The sequence below is a fragment of the Plectropomus leopardus genome, chromosome 6, assembly GCF_026936395.1.
Source record: "Plectropomus leopardus strain MGB_pleo_1.0 chromosome 6, ASM2693639v1, whole genome shotgun sequence".
Classification (NCBI taxonomy): Eukaryota; Metazoa; Chordata; class Actinopteri; order Perciformes; family Serranidae; genus Plectropomus; species Plectropomus leopardus.
In genome coordinates, this window is record NC_142181.1 from 36,441,278 (window position 1) to 36,456,741 (window position 15,464).

Genomic DNA, 15,464 nt, shown 5'->3' on the forward strand with positions numbered 1-15,464 from the left:
CTTCAATTAGTAATATAGTCACTAAATGTAACACAGTAGAGGTTTTTGCTCAGGAAGACTAATCAGAAGATCAGTGGTTTGATCCCCAGTTCCTCCAGCCCATGAGGCGAGGCATCCTTGGGCAAGATGCGAAAGCCAAAATTATGTGTAATGTTTTGTATGGCAACTTTAGCCACCAGTGGAGGAATGAATGAATGAGTGAATGTATATATATATTATATATATATATTATAAAACATTATTATAAAATCTTTATACACTTTTTACACATACAGATATTGTATATCCATGATACAGCATTGATATTTGCACAGGATAACTGGATAACTGAAATACACCTATGGTATGTAGTACATTTACTGTAAACATATAGAAATATAGCCTAAGAATATTATTGTGAGTGGTAAGTGTGAAATGTTGCAGAGTAGAAAATTGCACAGGAATGTTACACAGTATAATTATAAAGGATATTTACATATATATAAAAAATGTGCAAAAATGAGCTGTCATGTTGTAAGTGATAAGGATCGGGACAACAACAGTGTTGCATGATGTTATGTTCTGTTATGTTGTGTGTACACATATATAGTGTACATATCCTGATACTTCATTCTGTTCAATATTTATTTCTTTGTATTACTTGTATTTGTTTACAATTTATAGACATATGTGACCTGTAGACATTGCATGTTCTTGGTCACTGACATGAATGGATTACTGAACAAGCCTACTGGGCAGTCTCAGGGGCCCAAATTGTCAGGGACCCATTTCACCTGAAAAGCTTCACTCACATTAAAATGTACTCTACCACAAGTAGATGCAGATGATCTACAAAGAGACACAAAACGACTGGAGAGAGACAGAAACAAACAAAGGGAAACTCTAATGAGCACAAACAAAATTAACCTCAAAATACACAAAATAACGTGGCCAGATACAAAAGAACAAAAAAACCCAAAAAAAACCAAAAACAAAAAAAAACACAAACAAGCAAAACACACACACACGCCCTTAAGGACAGCACGTGTGGTGGTTTCGCCTATTATTATTTTTGCCTCGTTATGTGTCTCTTTCCCTGGGAGATCTTTACTTGGCCTATTTAACGTACAATTTCTGTTTTTGTTTCACACTTGCTTTTGCAATGTTTACATGCTTCCCGTGCCAATAAAGTCCACTTGAGCCGAGCTGAATAAACCCCCTTCATAATAAAAGGCAGAGCGCCTTCTTAACACTACATGTTGTTCCACCGCATCACCGCTGAGAAGTCACTTCTGAGCTCCGGTTTGTCTGCGCTGGGCTGAACGCAGCCATGATTCTACTTGACGCATGCGTTCTAACCGAGAAAGAGATTTAATAACGGAAGTTAAAAAACCCAAACAACAACTTCAAAATAAAACAAAAAGAATTTCACATGTAAGCGGTTGCAGATGTTTGAGGAAAACATCTAACGTTAACGTTGGTCTCGTTATGTAGGTTTTTCTTTCACTTTAAATCCGGAGACGGTGACGTCCAGTTCACAGTTTAAGTTGCCTTCCAAGCAGAAGAAGGAAAACTACACACGACTAGAAATACAGAAAATACAGAACTTTGAACAGGACTTTTTTTTCCTTTTAAATGTAGACTTGACCTTCGAAGTGTTCATTCGTGTGCATTCGTTTTTATCAATTCGAAAAACAATTTGTCAACAATCTCTAGCGGGGGACATTTTGCCTGGAAGTGGTCTTTTTCAATCCAGCTAGCTTGACCCTGGTCTCCAATACCTCCCATCAGTATCTCTGAAGAAGACTTCCGGTGGTGTGTCATGGCGGTGGCATGGTGAAGCCTCCAGAAAGGGAAAAATACTCGCCCCTTTCGTCCTTTCCCATCGATTCAGGACAACTTTTCATGCCTAAATAAGCGTGTGAGCTCCGGCCTCAGACGTTGGATTGAGCAGCGCAGCGTCGCGGTGTCCTCCGCCCGGCCATGGCGGCTCACAAACCCGTGGAGTGGGTCCAGGCCGTGATTACTAGATTTGATGAGCAGGTAAAATGGGTTGATTCAGTGGATGGGTGTAGCAAGCTTTAGTTTTGTGGAGGTCCTATCACCCCGGCAGACGTTTCATTTGCGCAGTAAACCTTTTGAAAAGTAATTTTGGGAGCGTTTCTCTCGTCAGGGCTGCTTCGGGGCTGTGATGTGTTATGTGTTGCTTGTCCCAGCTGCACAACACTAAACATCTTGACTAGCTAGCGCCGTCTCCACCATCAATTAGCTCATGTAACGTTATCCAGCATTTGTCCCGGGATTTGACGGACCTAGCCGCTCAGTTGCAAAATACTATAGAAAAAGCATTATGTCAGAGACATTTGGACTTGCACATAAGCGTCTGTGCATCTCTTAAGGTTCCCTGGCTAACGTTTTTTTTCGTGCCAGCTAGGTAGCTAACATTAGCAGGCCTGGCTTTCTGATGTAAACAAATAAGATGTGGCTGGGTTAACACGCTATGTTCATGGGAGCTAATCAACTCAGTGGCATGTGAGGAAAGTGAATACTGCTCTGCCTGATAGTTAAATAATTTAACTTTACAACCACTGTCTAAAGGTCCACTTGACATAACAGGTAAACAGCTAACGTTATTGTACAGCTTTATTTCACCATATTGAATCTAGCTAAAGCTACACCGACACGACCAGCTATTTTAATTTGCTCACGTTGAAACTGTTCACACTAGCTAGTTGGTTCATTTAGTTAGAACGTATCAGCAATGTTTGTATAACTTTTGTCATCTGGTGTAAAATGAAACCTACAGCCCTGTCCTTAAATAGGCAGGCTATGGACATATCAGTAAGAACTATTACAATCAGATGCAGACTATCTTCAGATCTTGGTCAGTAGTCCCAATTGGTTTGTGTTAACAAAATTAATTGTCTTTGTTGTTTAAAGGTAAATCTGACTCCCACTTTGTGTCAGGGGAAAAAATAACAGTTTGCCATTTAAAAGTAATTTTGGCCTTGTTTAGTCTCCAGAAGTCGTTGTGTCTGGTGTTAGTTGCCACAGATCATGGATTGGAGCTGGTTTAGCAGCTCAGCTTGGATTACTACTGTTGGCTTATGGTGTTATATCCACTTCTTTGTTATTGCCACCCCTAAGCCCCAACTAAAGCCTTCAGTCAGTCTGTTATAGTTTTTCCCTTAACAAATGTGTATTTTATTTAAACTTAAGAGGGTACTTTGCCAATTTTCAACCAGCTATGTATCAAAAAAATGTGGATTGAATGTGTAGATGAACTGAGGCAAACTTTCCCCCATCTAACCAGTACCTAATAACCCTCCTTCTCCCTACTTCCAGATTTTCTTATTGCCCACCTACTTCCGCCAAACTTTCTGTTGCGTTAGAACTAGGCAGTGCTGATCTAATATAAATCAAGTTAACATTGCTGCGTTGCCTATTTCTTGTCTAAATATTTTCAGAAATCTGTTTTAATGGCCAGTTTTGCTGTAATGGTGAGAGTCTGTAAACATAACGAGGGCAACGTGCTCCTTCCTGCACAGCTAAAATGAAGGCCAAAAAACTTTGATTGCACAGTGAAACTAAGCAGCGCTGATCAAATATAAACCAAGATTCTGTTACTGAGTTGCAGATTTCTCACCTCAAATGTTTTCAGAAACATGTTGTAGCTTAGCGTTTTACTGTAATATGAGGTCTAACTGGCTGCCATTTTTTCACATGGACCGGTCCACATTATGATGGGCGCAGTGCATTCTGGTAGTTGAGTTTTCTACCTCTTAAGCAAGGACCTTTCTGCTGCAGAGTCAGCCTAGTTCTGTGTGAGGGCCTTCTTTAAATCAGTGAAATTCTTCTTTAAATATTGTTACTTGTTAACTTGCTGAACATCATCTAGTTTGTAGTAATAACAGTATATTTTTTGGAATGGGCTGAACATATTGGCCATGGTGTATTTCATTTTTATACATAACACAGCTTTGCAGTGAACAGTTAACCTAGAGGGCCTACATTAAAATTCGCAAAGCCAAAACAGTTTAGAGACAATGGCCAGCTGAGGGGTTCTCCATTTAAAAAATGTAGTGTGCATTTATTGAGTTATGAGTGCAGTGTCCTACAATGTTTTGTACAATAACGGAATCAGTTTCATTGTCCAAGTACGTGAACGTATTTAGAGTATATTTAGAGTAAGGATGCTCTGATTACATTTTAATTGCTGTTGTTACCGATCGCTGATCGTCTCTTTGCTTTTGAATAGCAGCTGTTATAGTCGTACAACAGTAAAGGTCAGTTGGACTGCTTTGTAGTGTATTGAAATCCTCAGTAGGTGGCAGCATTACCTATGAATGCTGTGTGCCTACAGTTTGACTATAGCATACCAAAAAGTCAATATTGTTGGCTTGTTTTTCTGTCAACAACATGCTTCTACTGAATTTGTTCAGTCAATAGAGCAGTACAAAGAACTCCCACAGAGCAGTGCAACAAGTAGCCAACAGTAAGTCTGGAAGGACAACAGGAAGACACAGTGTGATCTCTCCCTTTGCTGTTGCTCTGTGCACTGGCAGTCAGTGAGTGGGTGGGTGATGAGGTGTCAGTTGTAGTGAGGTAAGAGCAAACAGATTACGTAGAAATGTAATATATTTATTGTTCTGGCCTGGGTATCCCTACCTGGCAGTCTAACACACAACAAACGACATCCTCCAAAATAATGATAAAGTTGAGTGATCACCTCTCTAAAATTGTATCAACAAAAAATGAACATTATATTCTTCATGAAGGTAGGATTTATTGCAGGACTGGTGTATTAGACTGCATTAGTTTGAGCTAGGTGTACCTAATAAACTGGTCACTGAGTGTATGACCTTTAGAGGAATGGCATAGCCTAGCTGTGTGAAACAAAGAGCTCACTGACTGCAAACAGAGGCATGGCCTGTTTTACATTGTATATTACGTGCATGTGATGGTGTGACAGTCTGACTTCATGATGGAACCATGAGGCTGCAGTCAGTTCCTATCCCATGACTTTCAATTAGGAGTCCAATTTTTAGGCTTGATACAACTGACCATTGTTGGGCAAAACATGGGTCAGATATGAGAATAACATTCAGAGGAAACGCTTCAGATAAAGTGAACCTAGTTTCCTTTGCATTTGAAACAAGAAAGCTTTATGGTTTTGTCATCACAGTATAATAACTAATGTGTTGTATTTTTTTTCATCATTTTGGAACAGTAGATTGTTGGTCAAACAAAAGAGGAAATTTGTGACAGGCATTTTTTAGTCATTTCAGTCAGATTGTAGACCAAATTTCAACTCCAGAAAGCAATCTTTAAAGTAGTAGACAATGAAAATAATTCTAAGTTGCTGCAATAATTTTTGTTTATTGTGCTTGTGATGATCATTAGGCCATAATATTGGAACATTTCTTTACTTCTGTAGTTATAAGCAGTTTTGTGATTGCTTGCTGATTTAATGGAAAGTTTTACTGTCGTATTGTCTTTCAAAATAGCGTCTTATTTTGCATTACAGTGCAGAGAGACTATAAGCAGAATCCAGTGCAATTAAAATAAGACATTTTTTGTGAGACATTTTGTAGTTTTGATCAGAACGTATCTCGAAATCAGCAACGTTATGACGACAGACAATTGGTGATGATAACATATAGCTTAGCATAACATAGCAAATAAGAGTCAGTTTGGCTATAATGTGGCCAACATAAACACATACAGGAGTCATTTCACATGACACATTTGTCCTGTCCATTTCCACAGCTCTGATTCCATCAGTACAGCGACACAGTCATTTCATACTAACTCACACAACCACTGTTTTCATTTACCAGTTCTTTCCAAAACGCTTCCCGTTTTTTAACTTTTGTCTGTGAAACTCCGTACCTACAGGAGAGGGAGGTGTTAAATGTAAATTGTCAGTGCAGGAAGGCTTCAGTTTCATTGGTGGTGATTGAAAAACTGAGAAGTAGAAGCAACTGGAAATACTAAGTGAATGAAAACCAATGATGTCAAAAGATGAGAGAGAGCAGAGTGGTGAGTAGAGCATGACTGTGTGTTTGTACTGATAGATGTAGAGCTGTGGAAATGTACATTACACTGAATTTATCAAGACAACAGGCAAACATGATGGAAGTGCTGAGTTTGCAATAACAGCAAATATAATCTGAAGCAGATTAGAAAATAGACGAGGTTCTTACTGAAATTAGATCTATTATGCTTTTAAGTAGGAATTAGGAATGAAAACCTGACTGGTTCTCTCTGCAGTTGAGTTTTTAAAAAGGCCCTGGCCAGTATTTGAGAATTTACAGTGGTTTATTCGTAATTTATTTGTTTTCTCTCCAAGTGTAGCTTAACATATGGTTGCAATTACTCATCTAATTACCACTTAATTAATCAGTCATTTTCTACAGTGGTCAACACAAACAATCTGTACTGAAGGATTTAGAAATTAGGAGCCGTATTTTTTTTAATAAGAACTGTGTATGGCAGAGGCTCTCCTACATTAAGGCAAAGCCACCATGTCTAATACATCATGTATATCGAGCAATAAAAGTTAGGAATCTGTGTGTGTGTGTGTGTGTGTGTGTGTGTGTGTGTGTGTGTGTGTGTGTGTGTGTGTGTGTGTGTGTGTTAGTTAGTTAGTCAGTCAGTTAGTGTGTCCTTATCGTATCTCGGGAACTGTTCATCCGAATTACTTCACACTTGAAGTCTGGAGTATTTTGACTGACTCCTATATGTCTCCTGCCTGCGTATGCACGGCGACATGTGAGAGGGACAGACCCACTGCAGAAACTTGCTAAAAAGGTCTTAATTTAAGTTGCTAGGTCTAGTGAGATATAGAATATGTGTGCGTGTGCATGCGTGTGCACACGCGTGCACACGTGTGTGCGCATGTGTGCTGTATCCCTTACTAAGGGGCGGCTGTTGATCAGAAGTAGAGGGGGTCATCCTCTAATCCGATGGTTGGCTGTTCAATCCCCAGCTCCTCCAGTCAACATGTTGAAGTGTCCTTGGGTAAGATACTGAACCCCCCAAAACTCCCCGATGCTACGCCATCAGTGTGTGAGTGTGTGTGAATGGTTACTGAGTAGCAGGTGGCACCTTGTACTGTAGCCTCGGCCACCAGTGTGTGAATGTGTGTGTGTGAATGGGTGGATGTGACTTGTAGTGTAAAAGCGCTTTGAGTGGTCGCAAGATTAGAAAAGCGCTATACACGTACAGTCCATTTACCATTAAAAATATTTGATATTCCATGCTCCACTCAAAAACTTGGGTTGTGCGGACTGATGACTGATTAGAGCATGTCCTCATTGACTACTTCCACTGTGTAAATATGCCTCATTAAAACTTTACAGCAAGCAAAATATCTCTGCAGATTAATCTATGCTCTACTTGCACTGGTTGTGTAACCATTTGGAAATAAATATGTCTGCTAAGTGTATTTCATTAGTGTTTGTAACTGCGAGTTTGGTCTGGGGTGTATTTTCTAGGGATGGATTTAATGATTTTGGGGCTGTGGGCAAAGGCTGTGTTAGCTTTACACCCTTCCTCTGACTGTGAATGTTGATATTGGCCGAAAACTTTTTCTCCAAAGTGAAACTATTACCATTAATAGTAAAACTCTTAATACAGCACAGTAAAAACCTGCATTCAAATATTAACTTAGCTCTCAGTTTTCATATAACGCTGAATAGTTTGTTGACTAATTCTGCATCATATTTGAATTGATATATTTTCTAAGTAAAATCTGAATCTGCAACATATTTAGCAGCCTAACATGTCACTGTCAGGTAAATGTAACAGTAGATCTGCAGTGCTTTTCCTCTGAAGTAAGGGCACTGCACTAGCACACTGAAAATAACAAAGCTGACAATGCTTTCAAACACAGTCCACTATTGTGTAATGGATAAATTGACTTTACTGTAATGCAGTGTGTTTTCTGCTTCATCATCATCCTCTCTTGTTTTCTCCTTTAGCTTCCCATTAAAGTTGGACACCAAAACACCCACACCAAAGTCAGCACAGAGCACAACAAGGAATGTCTGATCAACATCTCCAAGTACAAGTTCTCCCTTGTCATCAGTGGCCTCACCACCATCCTCAAGAATGTCAACAACATGGTGAGTGGGGAGGGCAGTGGGTAGATGCTATAGTTGTTGGCGGCTGTAATCGTTCCTGCTCTTCATACTGGAAGTGAAGCAAAACTTTCCTAGTTCTAACAGTCACAGTCCTAGTCATAGTCCATGAAGGCATTCATGTAGTTGCAAAGTGAAGGAAGCAGTTGTGTGAGTTAATGTTAATGTTAAAATCCTGCCTCCTTTCACACCTCTACACAGCTGGCCAATAAAGACAAAAAGTGATGTAATGGCCATTTCAGGAAGTTACAGAAATGATTGGATCCAGTCCCATAATTCCTTAGTAAGGAAGAGCTACTGAGGCTTTGAGGGAGGGCTCACTGGGTATATCATTTATGGGGCACACCTGTACAATTTAATGCAGTCCAGCACAACAGTCCTGCCAAAACATCTATCTTTACAATGTCTTTTTGGTTACATGTCAGCCATGTGTACATTGAATTCTGTTTTAGGCCATAGTTAAATTCATTGTTGATATTGAGAGGTATTTCTACTTCCCAGTTTCCAAAGAGTTGGGGCACTGTGTAAAATGTAAAACAAAGAAAAAGAAATGTTTTGCAAATCTTTTCTGATGTTTACTCAGCTGAATACAGGTCAAAAGACAAGATACTTAATGTTCAAACGGATAAACCGAATTGTTTTATGTGAAATACGCACTCATTTTTAATTTGATCGCTGTAACATGTTCCAAAAAACCTGAGACAGGAGCAACAAAAGACTATATATATATATATATATATATATGTATGTATATATACACACACACACACACACACACACACACACACACACACACACACACATATATATATATACACAGTCATGGCCAAAAATATCGGCACCCTTGCAATTCCGTCAGATAATACACCACTTCTCCCAGAAAATTGTTGAAATTTCATATATATATACACACTCTGCGTGTGTGAGCAGTGCTGGCCAGTCACAGCACATCAATAGAGAATTGGTGGCTCGCTGATTTTTTTCCATGTGCCACACTTTGTTGTCGGGAAGAAATAGACAGTGAAAATGGTGTTTTGATAACTATATTGACTCTATACCACCTTTTATTACAGTTTTGGTGTCTTTATCTGTCACAGAGATGAGGAAATACATCTCAAACTTCCCTGCTTCTGTTTCAAAATAAAAGTCCTCTGACAATGTCTCTGCTGACAGAATCCCATCAACTGTTAAGACGAGGCGTTTTATTGTGAAACATTTGCAGGACCGTGTTGCTGACTATGCAGAAGCTGCACGACTTCATAAATAAGTGGAGTATGTGCTTATAAATGAGGAAATGCAGAACTCACAGCAGCAGGCAGCTCTGCAGAAGCGTCACAGCAACAATGCTGTGTATGAACACTGCGAGCGTGAAACATGCAACAGTTCAGCAAGGTTTCCATCACAGGCTGCTCACACATATAGTGTGTTGAAGGCGGAGATAACGATGCATACTCTGACATCAAAAACAAAGGAGTCCATATCCATTTCCAGTAACCAAAAACTTAGTTTGCGTGTGTATGAAAGGCCCAAACGCACAGAAAAAAAAAGTTTCTAAAAATAAATAATACATATTCAGCACATATATAAACATAAATATATGCATACACATGTATATACAAACATATCTCATATGTCATGTATACCTATAAAAGTGTGTGTGTGTGTGTGTGTGTGTGTGTGTGTGTGTGTGTGTTATAGATTTGCTGTATAATTATAATGTATAAATGTTTGTTTAGGGTCAGTAAAGCCAAGTTCAGAAACAGTGATTCGCGACATAACTAAACCATTTTAGAACGTTCCAGAGAAAAGTTGCAGCGATGTGAACTGGCCAGTCTGAGCTCAATTTAAGCCGGAAGATGATGTCACCTGCAACTCAGCTGGCCATACTGTTAGATGCTGGTTTTAGAACATCAGGTTCGTCACTTGTTTCAGCAGCCAACAGGCTTGTAGCAGAGTCAGCTTGCCAGGTCAGTAAACTGTCCACAGATGGTGTGTTTCTCTACTGTCCCTGTCCTCAGTGAGTGAGTAAACGTTACTTTTAGAATCAGCACAGTGAACAGTTACATTTCAGTGGAATCCAGCTCCAAAAATCTAATTGTGGCAGCAGATGTTTTGATTGTGGCAGGTTGCCAAATATAAATATGTGTGTGTGTGTTTGCGTGTGCGTTTGTGCGTGCGTGCGTGCGTGTGTGCGTGCGTGCGTGCGTGCGTGTGTGTGTACTAACTGTATCTGTCTGTCTCCCTGACTGTGACTGACAGCGGATATTTGGAGAAGCCTCTGAGAAGAACCTCTACCTCTCCCAGCTCATCATCCTGGACACCCTGGAGAAGTGCCTGGCTGGGGTGAGTCTTCCCCTCTGAACACCCCGACTCACCAGCACTGTAGCTCCTAACGTCATGTTTTTATCTTCCAGATAATGTAGGCTGTCTGCAAATGCAAACGCTAACTTAGTTCACTGACAAAGTGCAAGTACCAGGTAATATTAATTTAGAAATTAGCGCCACCTCCTGATGATACCAAGAAACATTATAGAGCTGGTTAACATCAGGCCCCCTGAATAATATATAATATCATTAACAGTTTGAAGATTTATTAGCTTTTTATATCAAATACATGCACCCCACAACGCTACCTGCTAACACCAGGGAGGCTTGCTGTCTGGGAGTGCACAGGGGCTCGAGTTTATATGCAGCTGCCTGACAGAGCTGTGATCTGTTCAGAGACCAATAACAAGGAAAATGCACACATTTAGATAAAACATGTTACTCAACATAATGTGACTTTTGTTTTTTTAATTTTGTGAAACTATTTTTTTCAGTTAAATATGAAGCAACAAAGATGGTGATGGTTTACAGATTGATTTGCGGTGCCCGCTCAATTCAGTGTAATAGAAATTGCGCCAATTCTGGCTCCAATTCAAAATTTAAACACTCTCACTGACATCATTTCATCTCCGTGTATTATAGTTTATTATAGTTTATAGCCTAGTTTATCATAGTGTATAGCCTATAATGTCGCTATTGCTGTGGCCAGAGGCATTTGATTTTTCAGGTTGTGTGTTCGTCTGTCAGACAGTCTGCCCGAATCTCGTGAATGCCAGTATCTCAAGAAGGCCTTTAGGGAATTTTTTCAAATTTGGCACAAACTTTCATTTGGACTCAACAATTAACCGATTAGATTTTGGTGATCTTAGTTGAAAGGCCAAGGGCACTGTGAATAGGGGTAAATCTCCAGGCACCTCATGATTTGATTGATGAACAAATTTTATAAAATAAAACATGTAACGTCTCTGCTGGCCTCAATGGAAACACAGCATATCACAGCCTGGAGTGAGCCATTGCTCTTATAAATTGGTTACAAACAGCATTGTGAAAGTTATAGACATATCCCAATTTAAACTTTTTTTTAAATAAACCTTTAACATTGTTAAGACATAGGCCCTCCTGGCTGTGTGCATGAAGTGCGAGGGGGTTGCTATGCAATGTACCTATCGTCGCTTTGCTCGGAGGAGAGTCCTCTTCTCCATAGGTAACGTTAGACAGCCTCAGAGGTCAAAGTTGACCATCAGTTTGTTAGCTGGCTAACATGTTTGTTGGGCTAATTGTTTCCTCTTCCCACATGCGTTTGTGTGATATCAGACAGAATTATCAACTCTTTTCACTCAGTCTGAACTCGATGAAGATTTAAGATCCAGGCAAATGTAGAGTGATACTGAATTGTGTAAAGGAATTGTGTCATTTATTAGATCACAGCTAACAAACAGTCAGATTGCTGACACAGTGTGTGTATCACATTGCTTCAGTTGGCCATTTAGTAACAAAAACGAACCGATTTCTTCGGGTGTTGGCCTCGTGGAGGATCACAGCAGTGATCTTTGTCCTGAATGTCGTCCTCCTCTCTGTCCTTCTTCCTCAGCAATCCAAGGACTGCTTGCGTCTGGATGAGACCATGCTGGTCAAACAGTTGCTGCCGGAGATCTGCCATTTCATCCATACGTACCGCGAGGGGCACCAGCATGCCGCCGAGCTCCGCGCCTCTGCTTCAGCCGTCCTCTTCTCTCTGAGCTGCAACAACTTCAATGCTGTTTTCAGCCGCATCTCCACCAGGTAACTTACTTACCGAGTTTGTCAGCAGGCCAGGCTGCTCTAATGTGCTGCATGTGATCGTCTCCACAATGACTAGAAGTAAAATTTCTCTGAAATCTGCGATGATGTCTGCCCAACCAGTCTTGTTTACCTCTGATATGATTCTATTTATTTGTTGTAAAATGTGTCAATGCTGAACCATTAGTGGTCAAGGTGCTCCGTCAGAATCCCTTAACTTGATTTGTTCCACTTCGATATTTAATGAAATAAAATGTGCATAAAAATAGCACTGTTAATATTACCCTGACCTTTCATGGTGAGATGGGTCAAATTAACCCCTCTGACATTAAACATATTATAACTGAATTCTTTTTCCCATTTTTCATGTCCATACATTAAAAGGCATTGGTTGGCTAATTGAACTCACATGAACTGTAGTAACGGATGGAGTTAGCGAGATCATGTTTATACACAAACTGCCAATGTGGACCCAACGTATTTTCCCTGAGGTGGCCGTGCTAATCACACAACCACTGCTTTACACTTTGGCACATGACCATCAGATATAATTTTTCTACACATAATGTCTTGTAGAAGTGAAAGGAGGTGCACAACAACAAATGCATATTGGCCTTGAGACACCCATACTTGTCACACTATGGCTTGTTCTGGCAATAAGATTAAATTGGACGTTTTTTGAGCTGCTTCTGTGATCAACAGTAGTCTGCTGACTTTGACAGGTGTTATCCAGTGGAGCTGAAATGATTAGTTATTTTGTTGATTAACTGATATAGACAGAATTGAATTGGCAGCTGTTTGTGTTAAGTAAAAATGCCAAATATTCAGTGGTTCCAGCTTCTTAAATCTGATTTTTTAAAAATGATGTATGAGAGCAAACTGAGTGTCTTTGGGTTTTGATTGGACAAAACTGGCAACTTTAATCTGTCAGATGGGCTCTGGGTATTAATGAGGGGCATTTTTCTCTATAAGTGCCATTCTGACATTGAATAGACCAAACCATCAATTTATAATGAAAATGATCATTATCGAGTTCATCAGTTATTATTTAATTAATTAGTTATATCTTTATTTCTTTATGATTTTAGATGTCATGTTCTTATGTTAGATTTCTACAACTTTTGTTATTTATTTGAATAATCTCCAATAAGCTTTAATTTCAAAAACAAAACATAACAAAACCAGATATTTAGGCATGTATTGCCTAACAACTGTAGACATTTCATATAATCTTGATATTATATGTGGTTTGTTTTGCGTTAGAGTACCAGAAAATAAAATGTTACTTTCAAGACTGGATAGGCATAAGCAGCTATGATCAGGATCTAAGCAGATTTTTCAGCATTTGGATACTTGTCTCTACTTTACTTGACAAGAAGCAAAGCTCTTCTTCAGTGGTGCTAATCACTATGAGCTGATGCTCTGTTGACATACATTAATCTACTTTCAAAGACATTCGATGAAGCTCATGACGTGCTGGGAAAACATATTTAACATTACTACATTTGTGTCAAAGTTTTATGTTGTTCAAGATCTGAAATGCGTCCTATGTCCAGTAATTTATACACAAATACTGCTACGGTGTGACAAGTGTCTAAACTTATTCTGGAAATACAAAGATTCAGAGGTAAACTTATTTTTGTTTACTCCCTAAACCACTGACAACATGTCTCCCAAATTCCAGAAAAATATTGTCATTTAGAACATTTCTTTGCAGAAAATTACAGCGGGCTAAAATAACAAAAAACAGGCAGTGTTTTCAGACCTCAAATAATGCTCAGAAAGTAAGTTTATATTCATTTTTAAACAGCACAATACTAATGATGTAACTCTGCGTTGTAGCAGCAGTCTTTCACATGGCTGCCACTCCGGGCACAGAAATTGAATCCACACCTTGATCGGCCTGGCTGTGTGGCATGGAGCATCAGTTGGGAAACTGTCAGAACAGAAGGAAACAAGTTTTCTTCCAGGATAACCTTGAAGGTGGACTGATTCATGTGTAATTCATGAAGATGAATTTTCCTGATTCTAGCGTTACTGAAGCACCACCAGATCCTCCACCAAATCTCACAGTGGTTGCGAGACACTGTGCTCGTCGGTGTTTCAGGTCTCCGTCAGACCATTAGACGAGCAGGTTTTGGGCAAGCCTGGAAATTGGACTCATCAGAAAAGATGACCTCACTCCAGTCGTCCTCATCAGCCAGGCTTGTCACTGATGAAGGGCTTTTTTCTAGCTTTGCTCGACATAAGCTCTGCCCTTAGGAGCCTGTGTCGAACCTGCCTTGTTGTGCCCCTCACTTCCAGCTGCTGTTTGCAACCCTTTGTGTAGGTCACCTGATGTCATCCTTCAGTTGTTGAGTTACATTTGAATGAGTTGGCGGTCATCCCAGCCGATGGAGTGTCGTTTTCACCCTCTGCAGCTCTGTTGTCCCCAGTTTGTCCCTTGTCCACTGCTTGACCTTGTTCTTGTGGACAGCTGTCTTTGAAACGAATGGAAGCAACCTGATGCTCACTGTAACCCTCTGGCAGTTATATATGTGTGTGTGTGTGTGTGTGTGTGTGTGTGTGTGTGTGTGTGTGTGTGTGTGTGTGTGTGTGTGTGTGTGTGTGTGTGTGTGTGTGTGTTTAAAAATGAGATTGAACAGAAAATGTTGTGCCGTGTACACAGCCCTGGTCTACTGGCAGTAGGTAAAGCGGTATTTAAAAAAAACCTGCATCCACCCTCTAGTTTGGGTGGAAAGGCAAAGTGTTCTTTCATGTGTCTTAGCATTGGGAGGAATTTTCAGCCCACCTGCAAATTTTTTGGTCTTTTTGGTGTTTCCTGCAAACACATTTATTTGAGAAATAGTAAGGAAAGAAACAGAAGAAGATATCTTGGGGCACCAGCAGCAAGTGCTGCTGCTTGGACCCCTAATAAGGTTTTCAACCATATGCTCATAAAAAGGTTTTCACTCCAAAAATGAAGGCTAAAAGACAAAGTAGCAGAAGTCATGTGTGTTGTGGTTTGTCTCCCCAGGCTACAGGAGCTGACCGTGTGCTCTGAGGACAACGTGGATGTTCATGACATAGAGCTCATGCAGTACATCAATGTGGATTGCTCCAAGCTGAAGAGGCTGCTTCAAGGTTAGCTTCTAATGTTCATACAGCACAATATTATTAGGGTCATAACTTCTTGTCCTCTTCCACTCCACCCCTTCATACCAAGACCCTTTTTTCCTTTGGGGTGGGGGACAGGGT

The 15,464-nt window shown here is 40.0% G+C and overlaps 1 protein-coding gene across 3 annotated transcripts in view; it reads left to right on the forward strand.

Annotated features, from left to right (window-relative positions):
- The first annotated feature begins 1,545 nt into the window (after window positions 1-1,545).
- The window catches only part of nf1a (neurofibromin 1a), a 96,793-nt gene continuing 82,874 nt past the window's right edge, over window positions 1,546-15,464 (forward strand). For all 3 annotated transcript variants that reach the window (XM_088079368.1, XM_088079370.1, XM_088079369.1), the window contains exons 1-5: window positions 1,546-2,022; window positions 7,965-8,108; window positions 10,383-10,466; window positions 12,040-12,230; window positions 15,244-15,350. In XM_088079368.1, coding sequence (XP_087935494.1) covers window positions 1,963-2,022; window positions 7,965-8,108; window positions 10,383-10,466; window positions 12,040-12,230; window positions 15,244-15,350 — 586 coding nt within the window. In that variant the 5' untranslated portion in view covers window positions 1,546-1,962. The remainder of the gene's footprint in view (window positions 2,023-7,964; window positions 8,109-10,382; window positions 10,467-12,039; window positions 12,231-15,243; window positions 15,351-15,464) is intronic.